The sequence below is a fragment of the Narcine bancroftii genome, chromosome 10, assembly GCF_036971445.1.
Source record: "Narcine bancroftii isolate sNarBan1 chromosome 10, sNarBan1.hap1, whole genome shotgun sequence".
NCBI classification, from domain to species: domain Eukaryota; kingdom Metazoa; phylum Chordata; class Chondrichthyes; order Torpediniformes; family Narcinidae; genus Narcine; species Narcine bancroftii.
Window position 1 is genome coordinate 39,935,206 of NC_091478.1, and position 21,503 is coordinate 39,956,708.

The window sequence follows — 21,503 nt, forward strand, 5'->3', positions numbered from 1 at the left end:
CAGCACTTAGACAAAAAATTGAGTCATTTCAATCCCATAATGCAATTACCCCTTTCACACTTGCCCGATTGCAACGCCAGTGTCTGCAGATGCTGGGGATTGTACTAAGCGTTGAGGTTGTCAATCCACGGCATGAGATAACATCATCGGACGCTGGCGTTGAGCTGATTTTGCTTTCACACTTGCCGCTTTAAAGGCTGATTGGCGTTTGATTCCTGGGATCACTTGCAAGAGTGAAAGGGGCTTATGACACCATATTTTGTCTGCAGCAGGGACAAGGTGCAAGCTGGTAATTGTTCACAGTGATTCCACTTAAATTCAGATGTTGTGTTCCAAAGCAATTTTCATCAGGAAGGAGGCACAATGCTCACCTTTTAGCAAATTCTATTTCCCCAAGGTCAATTCCAAAATGGCATATGGATACAGAACACTTAAAGTCTCTAGTATGGAATCAAAATTCAATGGACCTAAATTGGAGCATGGATGCGAGAGATGTAGTGCAATTGCCCTGGTACTGACCCTGAAACAAACTGCAGGCTTGGCTCATGAACACAGGGAGATAACAGATGTTGGCAGATTGACCGTGAGCTGATAGCCAAAGGTCAGAAATGGTCTCCCCGTATTTTAAGACTGCTGGTGTAAACCCTGCAGGGCAAAACAAAAATCGGCACAGCCAGCCACTTTTGACATGGCTTATTCTTTCACATGCCTGCAGCAAGTGGAAGATGCTACAGAGAAGGAATGAAGCAGAGCGAGGGCTCAGAGGCTGCTGCAGTCTCCAGTATTTGGCATTCCATCATGAGCGCATGCAGGAAGAACAGGGTGGGATGAACGAGAGGAGAGAGAAGGAGAGAGGAGAGGAATACAAGTAACTGCGTGAGATGACTTCCTGCTCAATCTGAAGATGGCAAGTCAGAAACAAAGGAACTACAGCAGTCAATGGAAACATGCCCTCATCCTTGCCAACATGGCTGATGAAAGTGTATCTGTACCTTAACTTCATGTAATCTCCATGTCCCTCTATAACTGATAACAAAAATTGTCAGTGACTACTTCCTATATTTCCCAGGTTCTCATATTTCCATTTACAACACAGGGAACATTCAGCCTTTTGGGATCATGTCAGCTCTCCTTTTCCCTTATTTTCCTTAATTTACTCTTTTGATAATGTGCATTAAACTTGTCTTTCTTTCTTTTGTTTCCTACTAACCACAACTAAGAATTAATTTATCATAACCAATTACCATACATCTTGGTGCATAAGTCGAGTCCTGAAATGCAAAAAAAACTCTCAAAAATGAGGGTCGACTTATACACCACATATACTTTTGGAACCTTAAATTCAGCACAAAATCCAATTTGTGCCAATCTGGCGTGCAAGTCAACCCTTGAAAAACCAAAAAAAAACCTGATTGCAACAGACTTTCATTGAGATTTTTATTGAAAACAACAGCACAATTAGAAGCCTTAAAAATCATTCTCACTCTCATCGTCTGAGCCAAAGACGGCAGCAAGTACATCCATACTTTCACTGTTTAAACTGTCATCATATGGGTCCCAGTCTGTATCCGATGAGGCGGTTTCAACTTTGTCGTCAGTGTCCCCAATAAATCATCTTCTGTGCCATCAATTGTACAAGGGATACCGCACTTTTTAAATGATTTTATCACATTCTCCAACTTTGCCCCATACCTTGAGCGCCAAGTTACACAGCTCATCAAGTGATGCAGCACATGGGGGCGTGGCCTGATGGCGAAGGAAGAAGTGTAATTCTGTCTTTCCCCAGTTGGACTAACAAATACCCGAATTAAAGAATTTTTAAAAGTCTTAAAAATTTGTTCTGAAGTTGTCTGAATGTTAAAAGATTACGATGGCTGCTAATACAAAGAAATCGAAAGCACAGATTCAGAAGAAACTTCCTTTTAAGAGTACAGAAGAAATGAAGCCTACTTACCAAGTGGAATCCACGGAATCGATTGGACAGTTACCCAAGCAGCAACATACTCCAGCTCACCTAAGTATTACTCCGGCACCCTCACAAGATGGCGCCGGGGTTCCAATTTTTTCCTCTCATCTTGATCAGCACGCTCGCAACGTTGAGCACACGAGTCTGCAGCGTCAGGCCCAGTGTGCGACACCGCTGCAGGTCCCAATGGTGCAGAGACCTGAGGCAGCGCGTCGGAAGGCACGCATCCACGGGCCCAGGCGCTGCCGGCCTGCGCGGTGCATCCTGTGTCCACGATCTTCTCAATAGGGTCTGGGCCGTCAGTGAAGTCAGTCAGCAACAGGCTGATCATGTTGGGACTGGGTCTGTTGGTACGCAGACCAGAAGTAAAGTGACAAATCGTTGGTGGAATTAAAAGAACAGCAAGGGAAAGCCTCTCTGCAAACTGAAGCTATGGAAGAAGAATCATTGATTGCTACTGAAGTGAGAGAAGGTAGGCCTCAAGGAGAGACTAGTGAAACTACTTTTAATGCTGTTTTTACAATTTTGGAATCTATAGCTCATCAAATGGGTAATATGCAACACAAATGTCCACTCAGATTGATCATGGATTTATGAACATGACATAAAAAATGAATAATATTTGTGAGGAAGTCTCTTCTGTTAAGAAAGATATTTCTGTTGTTAAAGATGTTTGAATATGGTGGATACAGTTCAAAACAATTTTAAGAAAATGGAAGGTGCCTTTCAAGTCTGTTGAGGACAAATGGAATGTAATAAAGAAAAAATAGAAAAAGCAGAAGATTCTTTTGTTGGATGGGAAATTGAGAAGAAGGACTTATTGAAGAAGATAGACTCTTTGGAAAACCAAAGCCACCATAATAATGTCAAAATTGTGGGAATTCCGGAAGGAATTGAGGGTTCGGATCCAATAAATTTTTTTTTAATGGATCCCTGAAGCATTGGGATTGGAATTTTTTCCAGAAGGTTTGGGATTAGATAGGGCACATAGAGTTTTGAAAAGTAAACCATATCCAGGCCAAACTCCACGAGCTGGTTTGATTCTTTGTCTACGGTATCAAGACAGGGAAACCATCTTGCGAGCTGCAGTCCAAAATGCACTTAGATATCAGCACAGGGAAATAAGGTTTTTGTTTATCCGGATTGAAGTCAAGAAATTATTAAAAGGTGTAAAGAATTTAATTCTGCTAAAGAGGTGCTTTGGAGGAAGGGTTATAAATTTTAGTTTAGATACCCTGCAGTTTTGAAGATTTTTTATGGTAATTTCCAATCAGTTTTTTGAGAGTCATCGTGATGCTTTAATTTTCGCTAATTCTTTCCCAGACAAGGCTACTGAAAGGCATTCTTCACCTCAGAGGAAGATATCTGATAAGAAGAATGGAAATGGGAACGGGAAGGCAAACATGTCAAAGAATTTGATTGATATTGATGATCCGGAACAAGCCTTGGGATTGAATTCATTGGGGCTGTGAACTAATTTAGACTTATAGTTTTGTAAGTCCAGTTGTGGGGGGGAATGGACATTGATGAAGCTTTTGGAAGTCATCCGCCACCTGTGGGGGGGGTGGATTTTATTTCTTTCCACATCCAGTTAAGCGGGGAGTTACTACTTTTGTAGTTTCTACTTATTTTTTTTTAAACCTTTTTTTTATTTTTGTGTAATCTTTATTTTGTTAAGGGGGGTTTTAGTGGTTGATTAATTTAGGGGCTATTTGGCAAGGGGAGCTTCATTTTATTAAGGAGAGGGTTTATTTTTGTGGATTGAAGGAAGAGAGGGGGGGTTTAATTGTGATAACAATGTCTAGTTTGAATTTTGCAACATTTAACGTTCAGGGCTTAAACAACCCGATTAAGCGTAAACGTGCCTTAGCCTATATTAAAAAGATGAAAGTGGACATTGCTTTTTTGCAGGAAACTCATTTAACTGAAAAAGAACATTTAAAATTGAAGAGAGATTGGGTTGGTCATGTAATTTCATTTTCTTTTAACTTGAAAGTACAAGGAGTGGCAATTTTGATTCACAAGAAAATACCGTTTGAATTTGAATCTTTGGAGGAAATAGCTGGTCGAAATTTAATGATTAATTGTAAATTGTTTGCCGAGTCATTGTCCTTGTTGAATGTGTATGCGCCTAATGTTGATGATGAACAATTTATGCCTGAAGCTTTTTTAACTCTGAGTCAAGCTAAAGAAAATATTTTGATTGGGGGAGATTTCAATTGTTTATTAGACCCATTATTGGATAAATCTCCAAAAACTTTGAAAAAATCAAAAGCAACGGTCCAATTGGTTTCCTTGATGAAAGATTTAAATTTGATAGAGGTTTGGAGAAGGTTAAATCCTACTGAGAAAGATTTTTCATTTTATTCTCCGCGTCATGATTCATTTTCAAGGATTGATTTATTTTTGGCATCAACACATTTGCAAACTCGTTTTACTCAAGCTGAATATAAGAGTAGAATAGTTTCTGACCATTCATTGTTATTTATTTCTTGTGTTGGGCCAGAAGTTACTCAATCAACTTTTCGGTGGAGGTTTAATGCAATGGTATTGAAAAAAACCGGAATTTGTAAAATTCATTAAGGATCAAGTTGCTTCTTTTCTGAATTTGAATAGGAATACAGTTCAGAGTAATTTTACGCCCTGAAGGCATTTTTACGTGGTCAAATTATTAGCTATGCATCAAAAGAAAAGAAGACATTTTTGGCGGAGAGTCAGTTATTGGAAAAACAGATAGCTGACTGGGCAAAACAGATAGCTGATTTGGAAAAAGGATTTCAGAGGAATTGTACAGAGGAAAATAAGGCAGTTTTAACTAAATTAAAGCTACAATATATTACATTACAAACATATCAATATGAACATTTGATTCAAAGATCTAAGCAACGCTATTATGAGTTAGGGGATAGAATCCATAAAGTTCTAGCATGGCAATTGAAAACAGAACAAGCATCGAGAACTATTAATGCTGTGAGGAAAGATAATTCAGTTACTTTTAAACCTCAGGTAATTAATGACCAATTTTTATCATTTGATCAGAAATTATATACTTCTGAGGGAGTTCGAGATGATGGTTCCATTGAATCTTCTTGTCAGATTTAAACTTGCCAATATTTGGGGAAAATGATGTGAGGAAACAACTCTCCTTTTATGGATTTAGAAATAAAGGATTTTATTCAACAAATACCTAACAGGAAGTCTCCAGGAGATGATGGGTTTACTGTTGAATTTTATAAAGTGTTTTGTGATGATTTGTCTTCTCTATTTATGGATTTTCTTCAGCAGGTAATGCAAGAATAAGCTTTACCAGATTCGTGTTTGAGTGCAATAATAATGGTTATACCAAAAAAAAGATAGAAACCATTTGAATGTAGCTTCATATTGGCCAATTTCTTTATTAAATGCAGATTATAAAAGAATAGCAAAATTATTGGCAAATTGACTTGCTAAGTATGTACCACAATTGATACATGCTGATCAGGCTGGTTTCATTAAAAATAGGTATGCCTCTGACAATATACTTAGAGTAATTTCGCTGATCAACGCATCACGTCAGCAACTCAACCTACCAATGGTAGTTGCTCTAGATGCTGAAAAAGCTTTTGATCGGGTCAAATGGAATTTTTTATATAAAGTCTTGGAGAAATATGTTTGGACCCTTTTTTATTGGTTGGGTAGAAGCACTATATAATAATCCAGTTGCTAGGGTTGTGAAAAATGGTCAAAGCTCTTCCTTTTTAAAATTATTGTGTTCAACTCATCAAGGTTATCCCTTGTCGCCAGCTCTATTTGCGTTGGTCATTGAACAGTTAGCTCAAGCTATTAGACAGAATGAGAATATTAGAGGTATAAGGAAAGCAGACGATGAATATAAGGTTAATCTATTTGCTGATGATGTTTTGATATATTTAACTAATCCGCAATGATCTTTAATTTATTTGCAAGAATGTTTAGAACAATATGGTAAATTGTCAGGATATAAAGTGAATTGGGATAAAAGTGAAATATTACCATATTACCAATTCCAGTGAATTCTTTGTTTGTGTATTATCAAATTAGAGGATTAGTGAAAGATAATTTTTGTTGAGAAATGAAAATTCCTAAGTTAACGAAATTTGAGTTTATGATTTCTCATTCATTAAATAAGGGTTTTATTTCTGAGATGTATGCGCTGTTGCAAGACACTATGGATAAAATAAATTTAAATAAATCTAGGATTAAATGGGAAAATGATTTAATTTGTGATATTAATCAGGCCAATTGGGAGATTGTGTGTTTTGATGGTGTGACTAAATTGCCTAATGTAAGATATAGTATGGTTAATTATAATTTTTGCAGCAGTTGTATCTAACCCCTGAGAAATTTTAAAAATATGGATTTAGTAATTCAGAGTTGTGTTTTAGATGTGGATTATGTGTAGGAACATTTTTACATTCAGTTTGGTTTGTGATAAAGTTCAATCATTTTGGCATAAAATTTGGAATTTCTTCAAAAATTGTTTAAGATCCAATTTTTGTTAGATCCAAAAAAAATCTTGTTGGGTTGCACTGCCCCATTTATGAATTTGGGGTTAGATAAGTTTAAGACAGCATTTCTTCGTTTAGCATTGGCACGTAAATGTGTTGCGATTTCATGGAAAAACAAGGTTGAGATAAATGTAAATCGTTGGCATAATAAGTTGAGGTCCTGTATTTATATGGAGAAAATAACATACAACTTGCACAATAATTACGACTTTTTTGTTAAGATGTGGTCGGCTTATTTGAAATGTATGAGTTTAGTAATATCTTAAATTGTTGTACATGTTTCTTTTATTTTCTTAATACTTCCCTTGTGGAGTTTGCTGAGGGTGGGTGGAGGGGGATGGGCTAGTTGTAGTTTTCATTTTTATATTATGGACTTTGTAAAAGTTTCTGTTTTGAAAATATTAAATAAAGTTTTTTTTTCCAAAAGTGATGCAGCACACATTGCCCTGCCTTTTGTAAACTACATTTCTTCATTCGACATCCATGTATTCCATTCCTCGCACACATGGTCTTTGTTCAAGCAGACATTGAGAGGTAGGAATAGAGATGTCAAACCACCATGTCAGTATTATGTAGTGCTAATCTACTTTTAGTGTTCTCAGTTAAGTGACTACAAAACATATCCCAGACCAGTAAACTCCGTTCTTTGTGTAAACCACTTGGCTGCCTGTTCCACACACTGTCTATCTGTAGTTTTACACCATTTTCATCCATCCATCCTTTATCAAAAAAATGTACAAAACTACCTGCAGGAAATATCATTTTCTGTTTTATCTTATGTTTGAAGATCATCATGGGTCTTACTTTATCCCATCAGCCAGGCACGATAAAACCACAGTAAATCTGGTCCTTTTGTGGCCTATACTTCTGATTTGCACAGTTTTAACACCTTTCCATTCCACTGTTCTATTGCCTATCATGTCAAAATTCATGGGGGTTTCATCCATGTTTCTGATATTTGGCAATGCAAATTACCCAACCCCAACCAACCAATTTTCCCCTGCAACCGCTGCAACCGTGTCTGCCTGTCCCGCATCGGACTTGTCAGCCACAAACAAGCCTGCAACTGACGTGGACATTTACCCCCTCCATAAATCTTCGTCCGCGAAGCCAAGCCAAAGAAGATGTATAATAAACTGGTGAAAACTTACAACTTTATGATCAAGGTCTTTTGGTAGTTTCTATGCAATTTTGTTTTTTTGGTGTAATACCAGATTTTTCCTGTTCATGAAACTATTGCACCTGCCGACTGTAGCTTCAAAATCATCACTGATGACTGGGTGCGATTCAGTGCAAATGTTCTTGTTTTATTTTGGGTAATTACGTCGCAATCTGGCCTCTGTTCACGCACCCATTCTGCAACATGATTCTCCAACTCTGGCCAAGGAGTGATTCCTTTTCTCAAAGGAGATTGTCTTTTGTTTTTAAGTCTCTTCTTTCTTCCTCCAATCTCTTACCAACTTCTCATATACATAAAATTTTCTTGAAGCAGTGCAGTTATTGCTTTTCTTGGTCATTTCTATCAGTTTAAAACTAAAACTCGCTTCATACCTTTGTTGCGAGTTGTGTGGTGTTGATGGACCCTCTGTGATAGTAATCACCCCCAGCAGATCAATCCACACGATGTTTTGGGGGGGGCGTAAACATATATACCAGTCATCGCAATCTTTGGGGGTCGACTTGTACGCCAGTCAATGGGCCAACTCAGACATCCAAAAAAATTGGGGTCATCTTATATGCTGGATACACCATAAAGCCCTTAAAGTGAGGCTGAAAAATTGGGGGTCATCCTATCTGTCGATACATACGGAAACTTGCTACCTCCCCCTCCTCCATCAGTCTCCTCATCAATAAACTCAATCAGGGACTCATTTAAGGACTCTTACTTTGCATTTTATTTAAATTTTTTTCTCTCTATTTTGCACAGTGAGTCTATTCACATTTCTTTGTTTCCATACGTACATTAGGTACAGATTTTCTTTTGCACTGTCAATAAATGGTAACTCTGCCTCGCTTGCAGGAAAAAGAATCTCAAGGTTGTCAAGCATGTACTCTGACAATAAATCTGAATCTGTCTTTGGGGTGTGAGAGGGAACAAGTAAACTGGGGCGTCCAGAGGAAATGCAGTTAAGGCAGGAACACAGACTCCATGACGGTTCCACCACACCTGGGATGCAGCAACCCTCACGGCTGCCCGTGGGTTCACTCTTTTTACTGGAGCTCAGCAACCATTTTAACAATCTCTTCCTTTGTTCTGTATCTCCAGAGGAAATAAGTTTATTTTTACCTGCTTTTTTTAAAAAAAACTTTTATCATTAAACTCCTCAAAAGCCCTGATTAAAACAAGGAAACACAAGCCAAGTTGGTCTTCTATACTTCATTACTACCCTCTGGCTGCATCACCATCAGAGCAGCAAGTCCTCATCACCCTCTCTCTTCCTCACCATTATTACAACTCCATCCTCATTTTCATACTGCATAAGACAGGCTCTTCAGCACTTTGAATTGACCAGCACCACCATCAAGCACCTATTAACGCTCATCCCATTTTAGGCTCCCCACATTTCGATCACCTGCTCCAGATTCTGCCCCTCCCCAGGTATTCAGTGGAACTTACTGTGGTCAATTCACCAATCGAGTAACATATCTTTTGGTTGGGTAAGGAAACTTGTTGACCCTGAGAAAATCTATGCACAAAAGCATTTCATCCTTTAATTACCAAGGATCAATATAGCTCCTTCCAAAAAAATAAAGCTCTTTCCACTATCTTTTGAAGGATAGAGTTCAAAAACCACAGGGGGATAAAACAAAAAATCACCTACTTCTGATGCAAAGAGGTGATGCCTGGTTCTAGATTCACCCAGAATGAAATGTCCTCTCCACGCTCACCCTGTTAAGATCTTTCAGGATCTTGTATGTTTCAGTGGGGCAAACCTTCCTTGAATTGCTTTCAGTGTACTTAACCACAGAAGCCAATACTGCACACATTGCTCCACGTGTGGTCAGATCAATACTGTTTGCATCAATCCTCCTGTTAATAAATAACGTTCCATTGGCTTTGTTAAATTCTTGCTGTAATCGTGTCGAAGGTTTTTGTATGAATCATGCACAAGCTCCCTCTACTTTTTCAAGCTTGATCATCGAGATAATATTATTTCATATTTTTAGAATAAATAGATAACTGCATACCATATGCTCTATTTGCCACTCACTTCACCAATCTAAATTCATTTGTGGTCTCGATTCTTCACAATTTCTTTTCCTATTTATTCTTGTCATCTGAAAATTTATCACATATCTTTCTGTGACTTCAATCCCAAACCTGATCCCTCCTTTGACATCTTACCAGAGAAAGATCTGTTTGCACCAACTCTCTGTTTCATGTTGGCCACCCAATCATCTTTAAATACCACAGAGGTTTCCTCCCACCATTCGAAACGTAGCGGGAGTGTGGGTTAACGGGGTGTAAATTGGGCAGCTCGGACTCATGGGCCGACGTGGCCTGTTACCGTGGTGCATATCTATATTCCAATTTTAGTTTGATCCAGTCACATTGAGCGATACCAATTAACTAATGGTCAGTGAAATGGCCAGCAGTGAACTTGATAACTCCTGAATATGCACTTAAAGAGGGAAGTTACCAGCAGATCCCCTGTTCCTCAACAGGTTATTCTGCAAGCTGCATTCCCTGGTATAATCAGTCTGAATCGATGAGAACAACTGAAAATGTCACACTGAATGAACCACAAATGTGGTAAACTGAAATACACCATGGTCCTGTAAAATTAGTTTTATGAAAGGATTATTATTTCCTCAAATAAGATTTCACAAATTTAAAAACTTTTAGTACATGCTTAAAAGTTATTTTATCTTTCAGTTTATTCTCGTGCTTATGTTTGAACCATTATCCTGTTCTCTACAACGCATTTAAAAGTTGTTGATCTTTGCTTCCCTATTTGCCACTTATGAAAATGTTTCCACATGGTTGATTGCCCAGCCTAGTGGATAACATCACTGCTGCGGAATCCAGAGAGTCCCAAAACTGGTGCCAGACAGCAACCAAAGGACAAACCCAAGGCTCAGAGATTCCTTGGTCTTTGTGGTCAACTTTCTTGAAAACCATGACAAGTGCTGTCACTTAGGAGCTGACTGGAACATCGATATCTGCACAACTAACATGAAATTAACTTAAAAAAAAATCAGTTAGACAAAGCCATGTTTAATTTCAGTCCTAACAGGAAGCATCCAAATGTTAGAAGTCTTCTATGGGCACGGTTTGATGTTGTGCAGCAGCCATTTTCAATAGGGGCCATTCTACCTTCTTGTGGACCATAGCACATTTAAGGGGGTCATGGACTGATATTATTTTGATTTTTATGCTGTTGGTAGGAGAGTACGGAGATGACCAATTAAATTTGACTGCTTCATAGGGAAGGGGGCCCCATGAGTTATGAGCTGAGCTCTAAGGGGCCCATAGCCAAAAGAAAGATTGAGAATGGCTGTTCTAGAGAACAATACACTGCCGCTATCATCAGGAAATCACCTATACTGATTTCAGAACGGACACCACACCCTCACAGCCCGTACCTTACCTACAACATCGTTCCCCTTGCGTTAGTGCAGTGTCTGTGATGTGTTGAGCAGCAGTGACTTCTGGGATCCCCCGACATTCAGTCAACGAAACAGGTCCCCTTTCCATTTTGCTGAGGGAAGAAAAGAGCAACAGTCTTTTAAATGCCTCCCTCACCAAGTTCCTACTTCCACACGTTTCAACTTGTCAGTGATTCTCAGCACGTTCAAAATGTACACTGAGAACAGTCTCCTTGTTTTGCTGAAATAACATGGTCCATCTGGATCGGACCTGAACTCTTATTTCTCATCTGGCACCATGTAGAATGTAAACCACATCTCCTTGCTCTGTTGTACTTCAAAACTACATCATGTTTGAAGTACATCGTCATTCAGATTAGTTTCACACTTGTGAGTTTGGAATGATGGGCAATGAGAGGCTCCTCTTATTCTCAATGAGGATAATATCATTTCACCCATCACATCAATATCAGATCTTAAAACAATCCCATTTCCCCTATTAGCTTCCATTGTTTAATTTCTTTCACATGCCCATCAACTCCTCCTGATTTGCCTATCACCCACCAAGGGTAATTTGTAGGTATCAAATGATCATCCAACCCACTTGTCTTTGCCAAAGTGCCTGGGGAAATCCTCACCGGGGGAGAACATGTAAACTGAATACAGGTAGCACCAGAGGATGGGTTCAGGCCACTGAACAAAGTTTATTGTCATACATGCAAGTTTTACATACAGATGCAATACACTTAAGGGTGGCACGTTTGGCGTAGTATTGAGCGCAACGTCTTTACAGTGCCAGCAATAGGGACTGGAAATGGGTGCGAATCTCGCGCTGTCTGTAAGGAATTTGTACGTTCTCCCTGTGTCCACACTCTTCTTAGGATGTTCCACCCAGACAAAGTTGCAAGTGTCCTAAATATATCTTGATAGCCTGATTTAGTGGAGAGCCTCTCCACTCTTCAAAGGATCTGATTTGTCAGTAGCTCCACAAAGTATCAAAATCAGTTCAAGAAGGAAATGAGGCAGCCAGCACAAAAATTCAAGAGCCTTTATTGTCATGCATTAATGCACACAATTTGTCAACTTTGGCCTGGCTTTTATTATGTAAATAAGCAGCTACAGCTATTGCTATTCTCCCACATGCTCCTGAACTCTTGGCTATCTGCACCAAGCATCTCAAAGCACTGGAAGAATGGCACCCATGCAGTCAAAATCCTGCAAAGCTTCTCCCATGTGATGAAGCCCTCAATATGCTCAGTCAGCTGCATTGGGCAGGACATGTCATTTTCATGCCCAACCCAAGATGAGCTCTCTATTCCAACTCTGCCAATGGGAAGAGATTACCAGGTACAAAGAGGAAAATATTCAACATGCTAAAAGCTACTCTGAAAAAAGACACTTCCCGCCAACCAATGTGAAGTAGCTGCTTTCAGGATGGTATTAAGACCTTCATGCCCATTGACCAGGATCATACAGAAGTCCTGCTCATGTGGCAGCAGGTCAGAAACAACCTTCCCACAAGGCACTTGATAGAACCTGCAGTTTCCACATTTGACTCATCAGCCACCTCGGAATCCACAAAACTGGAGTGTAAACAGGCCAGCCTCCATCCAAAGGGACTGCCAAAGAAGAAGACTGTACAAATAAGACCAGGTTCCCTGGGTCCCTTCAAGCAGAAATATCCGGGAGACTGCGCATGCAGGTAAAAAAATATTCTGGGGTTTTAGCTAATCCATCATTTCACATTTGAAGCAAAAGAAACAATGCTATTTGTGATTTTTATAAATGTTCTAGACAAAGAAGTGGAAGGATGGGTCAGTTTGATTGCGGATCTAATGAAGGTTAGAGGAGTTGTGGACTGCGCTGAGGGTTGCAGGTTACAAAAGAGTGTCGACAGGATGCAGAGTTGGGCACAAAAGTGGCAGGCGGAGATCAATAAGTGTGAGCTGATGCATTTTGGAAGGTCAAACCTGAAGACTGAGTGCAGGGTTAATGATCAGATACTTAACAGTGAGGAAGAACGATGGATCTTGGTATCCCAATCCATACGTCTCTTAAAGTCGCTGCGCAGGTTGATAGGATTGTTTAGAAGGTCTATGGGATGCTGGCCTTCATAAGTCGGGGGATTGTATTCAGGTGTCGAGAGGCCATGTTGCAATTCTACAAATCTCTGAAATATTGTGTTCAGTTCTGGTTACCTCATTGTAGGAAGGATGTGGAAGTTATGGAGAGGGGGCAGAGGAAATTTACCAGGATGTTGCCTGGATTGGAAAATAAATCTTGTGAGGCAAGGTTCACTAAGCTTGGACTTTTCTCTTTGGAGTGAAGGAGGATGAGAGGTGACTTAATAGATATCTACAAAATTCTGAGAGGCATAGATAAGTTAGACAGCCAGCGCCTTCTCCCAGGATGGAAATAGCAAACACCAGAGGACATCTAGACAAAGTGAAAGGAGGAAATTTTTTTTTTTTTACACACAGAGAGTTGTGGATGCTTGAAATGCCTTCCTTGCCTAGGGTGGTGGGGGGGGGGGGGGGAGGAGAAATATTAGGGGCATTTAAGAGATTCAGACACGCACATGGATGAAAGAAAAATAGATGGTTATGAGGTAGGAAGGGTTTTGGTGCTTTTTGGTAGGAATGTATAGGTTGGCACAACGTCGACGGCGAAGGGTCTGTATTGTGCTGTAGTGTTCTATGCTCTAAGAACATTGTGTTCTGATATTTTGAATTCTTTAAAAGTAAATATTTTAATCCCCATTTGAAAATCCAAGAAGTGCTCTCCGGGTGTAATAATAATAGAATAATCTGTCTTGAGCAGCTTTCATATCTGGCAAACTCATCCACCTGTAAAGATGGTTAGCACATTTCCTTTACAGTGCTAGCGATTGGGAATGAGGTTCAAATCCCGCACTGTCTGTAAGGAGTTTGTATGTTCTCTGCATGTCTGCGTGGTTTTGCCCCCGAGGGCTCCGATTTCCTCCCACCATTCAAAATGTATCGGGGTAGAGTAAATTAATTTGGGTGCAAATTGGGCAACATGGACTTGTAGGGCAAAATGGCTTGTAGCTGTACACATGTATAAATCTAAAAAAAACCTGGCAATCAAAGCTGCCTGATAATTCCATTAAATAAAAGATCTGCAGGACAACTGGGAGTTGCTCTGCCTTCTTAATAACCTTTGCATTTGATTCAGATTGATGTGATATATTTATGTAAAGGACTCCAAAAATATCCCATTGTTGACTCACAGGGCATTTTGTACTGTGCATCAATCATACTTATGTCGAGACTTCCATGCAGTAAATTATCCCATGGTTAACTCAAAGAAGCATTTTCATACCCCAGTGAGATATCAGAATGGGGGACCAACAATGTGGTAGGTTAGTTGAGCAAAATGAAGTTGGAAAGCTTTCAGAGACAACGCTGGAGTACAGGACTTGACAGCCGTAATTTCAAAGGGCAAAGCTAACTGCAAAACAAAAAGGAAGATTATGCAAGGAGGCCACAATTAGAAAAGCAACAGTAACTACAAATCTTGTAGGGTTGGAGCAGGTCACAAAAATGGGGAGGGTTTATTGTAAAGGGAGATTTATAAACAGGATTATGACTTTTAAATTCAGACCCTGTCGAGAGTGAAGGGTGAATATTTATGGCAAAAAGATTTTTTTTAAAAAAACTGGTAGAATCTTAAGGGACAAGTGATATTGCATGAAAACTAACACCAACAACACTGACTTCTCTCAGCAAGGATGAACAATACTTAGGAAACTATACTATACATCATGTGAATGTTTTTCCTGCTTTATTTTTACAAAGAAAGTCAGTGGAACCCTGATTATGATCAAATGCATTTTTGAAAAAGAAAACTGTCCCAGAGGACTGGAGACAAGGAAGTCGAGGTCAAAGTTCCATGGACGGTCGGCTTTGGTGAGGTCAGAAATTGGTGAGGCAGTTGATGGAAACAAGACTGCCAAAACAATGGAATGAAGACGAGGAAAGGTTGTTTAAAAATAATGGTGCTACGGATTGATGGCATTTTGCCCATTGCTTCGCAAGTAAAATTTTTGCCACAGCAAAATATTGTCCTTGCTTATTTGACAAGTTTCATTCATTCAAAAGAAGCGGGTGGAAAGGCCTTTTTTAGGAAAAGAATTCCAGATTTTCTGGCTTAAATGTTCAAAGACACATTTCTCAAACAAAAGTGGGCAATGAAAAGAATGCAATGGTTGAGAATTGGAAAATTTATGAGGTGTGGTTGAGTGGAGGGGATTGCACATAAAAGCTCATTGCTTTAATGTGCAGCCACAAAGTATATAACTGCTTTGCAACAAGATCAGTTGAAGACATGTAATTTTAATTTGACACTGGGGAAGTTACTTCCTGCTGGTTTATACTGAAATCTCACCACTGAAACACAACTGATTGTACAGTCAAGTCAGGGGAACACGACCCTGTCCTCATTGAGGGCTCAGTATGGAGAGGGTCAAGAACTTCAAATTCCTGGGTGTCAACATCTCCGAGGATCTGTCCTGGAGCCTTCATGTTGATGCAATCACAAAGAAGGCTCGCCAGCGGCTATACTTTGTGAGGTGACTGAGGAGATTCAGTATGTCACTGAAGACTCTCATAAACGTCTACAGGTGTACCGTGGAGAGTACTCTTGCTGGTTTCATCAGTGCCTGGTATGGAGGCGCCAACTCTCAGGACAAGAATAAACTCCAGAGGGTTGTTAATTTTGCCCAAGACATCACAGGCACCAGACTTCACTCCATCGAGGACATCAAAATGAGGCGGTGTCTTAAAAAAGCAGCTTCTATCCTCAAAGCCCCCGACCACCTAGGCCATGTCCTCTTCACTCTGTTACTATTGGGGAAAAGATATAGGAGTTTAAAAACGAGCACTCAATGGCACAAGTTCAGCTTCTTCCCCGCTGCCATCAGATTCCTCAATAATCAATGAACTGCCTTACTTTTCGTGCACTGTTATGTTTTTATAGTAATGTTGTAAGATGGTTATAATATGAATGTTTACACTATGATGTAAAACACCGAATTTTATGACAATAAAATCTGATTCCAATTACTATTGCTGGTGTTTACAAGAGCAGAGGACAAAAATGAGGTGCATTTCCTACTCGATGTGAATTTCTTTATCTGCAGAACATTCTGAGGTGTCCCAAGGTACCACATTAATGCAATATGCTTCACATGGTCTCAGTATCAAGAATGACACAGAGAGTATGCAGATCAGAAGTGCATTGAACCTTGAAGCAGCCATTAAACTTACCAGAAATGGTCTCTTCTGAAGGACAAGGCTTCCGTTTGAAATCTCATGCTGGCATTGCTACAACTGAAGTAAAGCAAATTTGGTTTAATGAATGCAAACTTTCATCTTCAGGACAGTTTCAAAATATTCAATCATTGCAATCAAACCAAGTAACTGAAAACAACCCCAGTTATGCATTTAAACCCCTTCTATAGCTAGAACTTTAATCTCTTTTCTCACATTCTGTTAAAAGATTTTTTTTCCATTTTGTACTTGTATCACGTTATCAAGTTTGTCTTGTGAAGTAATTTTATGTTCGAATGCGAATGTAAGCTAGATTGCAAACTCGTATAGAGATATTGAGTCCATGGCCCCTTAATCTGTGCTAACTTGACATTATCCCACAAAATTCAGCAATTTCTCAGTTTGTACCATAACCTCGATCCTACACTGAAGATTCCCTAATTCCAATAGCTTTCTAAAATTAACTACACAAAACACACTGATTGAGGTGTAGCCAAATGATTTGAACCAATTCCACATCCTTTTCTTGAGTTTATAATAAATAAAATGCACAAATCAATGTTCCTTGTTTTCATGTTTTACCTCTATCTGGACTGTTCCTTTTAAAGGCATTCAGACAGATCGTTACACCGAGATCTCTCCGCTCTTTAAGTTGGTCAATAATGAAGAAAGAACGCGACTCAAATGACTAAGATATGTATTGAATGTCCGCAATATTGATTCTGAAGGAATATAATTGCTGTAACTCATTGTGCTGAATGTGTGTGTGGTTCAACAGAGGTATTAGATCCGGACAGGACCGTAATGAGAGTTGAAGCTTCATAAAATCAAAAAGGAATGTCAGATTTTGGTGTGATCTGAATTTTTTTTATTGATGAATTTAGTGGCATCATCAAACTCTTGGAATTGGTTAAATTCACTGCAGTCAGCTACGTTGGACATCGGAGATCGGCAGTTCCAGGTATTTCAATATAACCCAGAAGGTGTGCACAATGAAATGCCTACCAATTCAGCTTGTAGATGCACAGAGGGAAAATAAGGCTCTCCCTCCACATGAAGCAGCGAAGATCACTCAGGACATCTTGAATTATTCCGCTGCGGGGTGGGGGGATCAAATCTAATGATAGGATTAGAGTGACACAAAACTTGCAGGTGCTGGTACCTGGAGTTGTTGGAGGCACATCAAGACAGGCAACATCAATGGTCAGTCAATGCTTTGGGTGGGTCAGTACTCTGCATCAAGGCTAAAGTAAAAAGGTGATATTATGTATATGAAGGGGGAAAGGAGGTGGGGAGGGGCAAAGGGGTGAAAGGTTTTTGGACAGATTTACTCGAGGATTAGTTATTCTGATATTGGATTCAAATGCAGTGCTACATATTGCCAAGTCACACGAGCCTCACATCTGCTCCAACACTCTTAGATCTGACTCTCAGTCTGCACCCAGCTTTCCGTTCATCCTGGCTTTCTCCCGTATTGGTTACATTCTTTCCTGCATGATGTAAATCATCTCATGCTAACAGGTGATTACTTCCCACAATGGGAGATTTTCTTTGTTGGCCTCAACCCGAATGTGCAAACAAGAGAACATTCCAGCAACCGCAATGACAGAAGGAATGCAAGAACAGTTATTAAAATTCAAACCTTTTTAATTTCGAGACATAGCATGGTAACAGGCCCTTCCAGCCTGTGCCATCCAAATATGCCCATGTTACCAATGAACCTACTAACCCCTATGTCTTTAGAATGTGGGTGGAAACCCAAACACCCATAGGAATCCCATCTGAACCTGGAGAGAATGAACAAACTTCCTATAGACAGTGTTAGATTCGAACTCAGGTCACTGGTGCTGTGATATCATGGCACTAACTGTGGGCAATTTGCAAGTCTTGCAGCAGAAAGATGCAACTGTTTGAGTGAGAGGAGTTTCAGGACCCTGTTTATATATTATAGTTTTTAACTTTTCCTGTATGCCAAGGTGGTTGCTCTTGGGTTGGCTTCTGCAACGTTTGGGCTCTGCAACTTTTAACCACAATCTTTCCCCTTGCCTTGATGTCCTCTGAAGAGATGGTAAAGGCCCCATCTCCATGCTGATGTACAGGAAAACACCCGGCACTGGAAAGTTATGGTCAAAGTTGAATGTACAAGCCTTTGAAATGCACTGCAAGAAGATACCAGGCCATTGTCCAAGCTTCAATCACACCAAGTCAGCTCTGTTGGGTGGGCAACACTGTTTGTGAGCCCGACACCAGACTCCTGAAACAGTCTCTCAATTCCCAGCTCTATCATGGGAAGAGATTGCTGGGGGGGGGGAGGGGTGGAAACAGTGCTAAACATTCAAAGTTAAGCATGAAGCCTTTCAGATGAAATACAACCATTCCTAATGAAGGGTTTTGGCCCGAAACATTGACTATCTTTCGCCTTCCCTGGTTTCTGAGCTCCTCCAGCATTGTTTGTGTTACCAGCATTTACAGTCTCTCCTGTTTACCTCAACTTTCTCACTCACTACCATATCTCCCTAGCCCTCATCTCGCTCTATGTGGAGGAATATCATTTTCATGAGTTCTAGTCCATGCATTGGGAGCAGAGAGAAGTCCAGAGTAAACAGCGGCAGTAGTTGGGTAGCTGGTCAACTCACAACTAATGTTCCCACCCTTTTCCCACATTGGCTTCAAAGCCTGCAGAGAGGAACCAACTCATCCTCAATCCCAACAGACTGCTTTAAGATAACAAAGGCATAAAATTCTGGCTGGAGAGCAGGGGAGTGGCCTATTTGATCTTAACCTTGCTCATAGCAAGTGGATTCTCTCTAAACCTGTGGCAGATACTTGCCCAACAGGTTGAATATTTCAAGAATCAATAATGTTTATAGATTATACAAAATAACCTCTCTCTCTCACACAACCAGTAGCAGAACCAGCTTTTAATACCAGATGTGAATTTTATTCACAGTGGTTTGTGTATCTGATTTTGCAAGTGACCACCAACCTTAATTTTATAGCTGGGTCAGTAGTTTCTGCCACCCTTGTTTCACACCCATCCACTACACTCTCACCAATTCCTGATCTTTCCTTGTACTAAATGCCAACAAACAAATGATCTTGCTACCCTGTTTAAGAAAGCTTAATGTGCTATTACCTTCAGAAATAAAACCGTGTTTACATTCCAAAGACACTTCATAAGCTTAAAAAAAGTCGTGAAAGGACTTATATTTCTCTTTTTTTTCTTCTTCAGCAAAATAACCACTTTATTAGCTTACTTTTGGCTTTGGATCATTCCAGTCTTTAATCATTGAGCACAAGAAGGTAGAAGCTGCATTAATGGCAAGGAGGTGTGAGAAAGCAATACGTGTGTGTGTTGGATCATGCAAATAGTAGACTGTGACATTATGTTTCTGATAATAAATGGGATTCAGGGCGTGCACGCAGGAGAAACTGGAAACAATGCACGTAATCTTACATTTCTCGGACCCTGCGATCATGGTCTTGTTGGGGCTGCTGTTGTTGAAGCTGCTTCAGTGTTGACGGGTAGAAGAGAAAGTCTTGGTTCTGAACTTCCAACGACTGTAAGATGGCACTATTCAGCAGAGGTGCCGAATGTTCTTTCAGCACTTGACCTTCAAACCTTGGTCAGAAAATAAAATAAAATTAGTTCATTAAACGTCTACAGCACGAGCCCTAACTAGCAGTTTATTTACATGATTAGAAACAGATCATCCTGGATGAAATGACATTTTGTTCTTGGAACAAAGACAGAAGTTGCTGAACTTGCACAGACGCAATAACAAGGAACTCAGAAGTTAAGAACTAGGTGACCTTTTCAGACAATCATAGACAAACTGCTCATCTTAGACGGTCATTGCATATTTACATATCCTAAGCATATTGGCTTAAATTAATAACAGCTACTAATGTTGTGATGTCATATTGGACCGAGCCATTATTCAAGGGAGTGACTGCTTTCATGAGTACTACTGAATTAGTCAAAGATTTGAGCACAAATTCACAATTAGAACAATTATAAGAAATACTGAAGTGAGATCAAATAATTTTAAATTATACTGGCTGCAGAGATGATGCAGAAGAGGTACAACGAATTGATTCCAGAAATAAGGGGGTGATCTCATGAGGAGCTTGGGACTATGCACATTGGCATAAGGAAGGACGAGGAGTGAACACTATAGCAATAGAAAATGAAGAAAGGAATTCATAAGATAAAAGCAAGGAAGTTGTTCCAGTGCCAGGAAGGGGACGCAGCCTCATCATTCAGGTGTAAAAGGAGGAATTGCTTCTCCCAGAGGTTACTGAAATTCTGCCCCATTAAGCAGTAGAGGCCACCTCATTAAACTTCTATTGAAGATACATTTAGATAGATTTCTGCAGAGTAGGGGTGTGATATTTCTTTTATTGTAATAAAGAAAAGGGTTATTTTAAAACAACTATACTTTATTAAATATAGAATTCATTCATGACCGTGTGGAGGCATCCATCTTGAATCCAACTGAAGCTGCAAATAAACTAGTCTCCAACTCCCTCTAGTGGTCAGGAGGATCACTAGCACTCTATCATTACATCTCCTATCCTTGAGATGTTTAATCTAACAACATGAAACACTAATACAGTATTCATTTCAATCTAAAGTTCAACACAAACATCAGCAGCAGGCCCAAACTTTTTAAGTGAGCATTTCTTTTTCTTTTAGAGATTTAGTCTGTCAGGTGCTTTGATAACATGTGAGGATTTTAACACAGGTGCTTGTGTCGGCTCTGCTGGCCCACTACTGTCTAGCTTGGGGAGTGTTTTCTCTGTTACTGTTCAGACTGGATCCTCTGAATTTGTCTGGTCGAGCAGTGTCGCTTGCGTTTTCATCAGGATTCTTTCTCAGTATTTGACCCTCCTCTGTTCTGACCATGTAGGATCTTGGATTTACTTCCACCAGAACAGTGGCCTTTTTATCCCAAGTGTGGGAATATCTGAGCCTCACTGTGTCATGTTGTGCCAGTGGCCCTAAGCTTCTTGCTGACCTGTCATAGTTCACTTTTTGTTTCCACTTTTGTTTCTGTTCAACATCTTTGTTCATGTTTGGCTCTGCAGAGTAGGGAAGTGTGGTGCATAGTCTACGTCCCATTAGAA

At 39.8% G+C, this 21,503-nt stretch overlaps 1 protein-coding gene across 3 annotated transcripts in view; it reads right to left on the minus strand.

The window, feature by feature from the left end:
• fam13c (family with sequence similarity 13 member C) overlaps positions 1 to 21,503 on the minus strand; it is a 125,818-nt gene that overhangs the window by 70,118 nt on the left and 34,197 nt on the right. For all 3 annotated transcript variants that reach the window (XR_011345562.1, XM_069900695.1, XM_069900693.1), the window contains exons 2-4: positions 19,831 to 19,995; positions 16,371 to 16,433; positions 11,085 to 11,195 (exon numbers count right to left, since the gene is read on the minus strand). Coding sequence is in view for 2 of the 3 variants with exons in the window: in XM_069900695.1 (XP_069756796.1) it covers positions 11,085 to 11,195; positions 16,371 to 16,417 (158 nt within the window). In the remaining variant the exon portion in view is untranslated. The remainder of the gene's footprint in view (positions 1 to 11,084; positions 11,196 to 16,370; positions 16,434 to 19,830; positions 19,996 to 21,503) is intronic.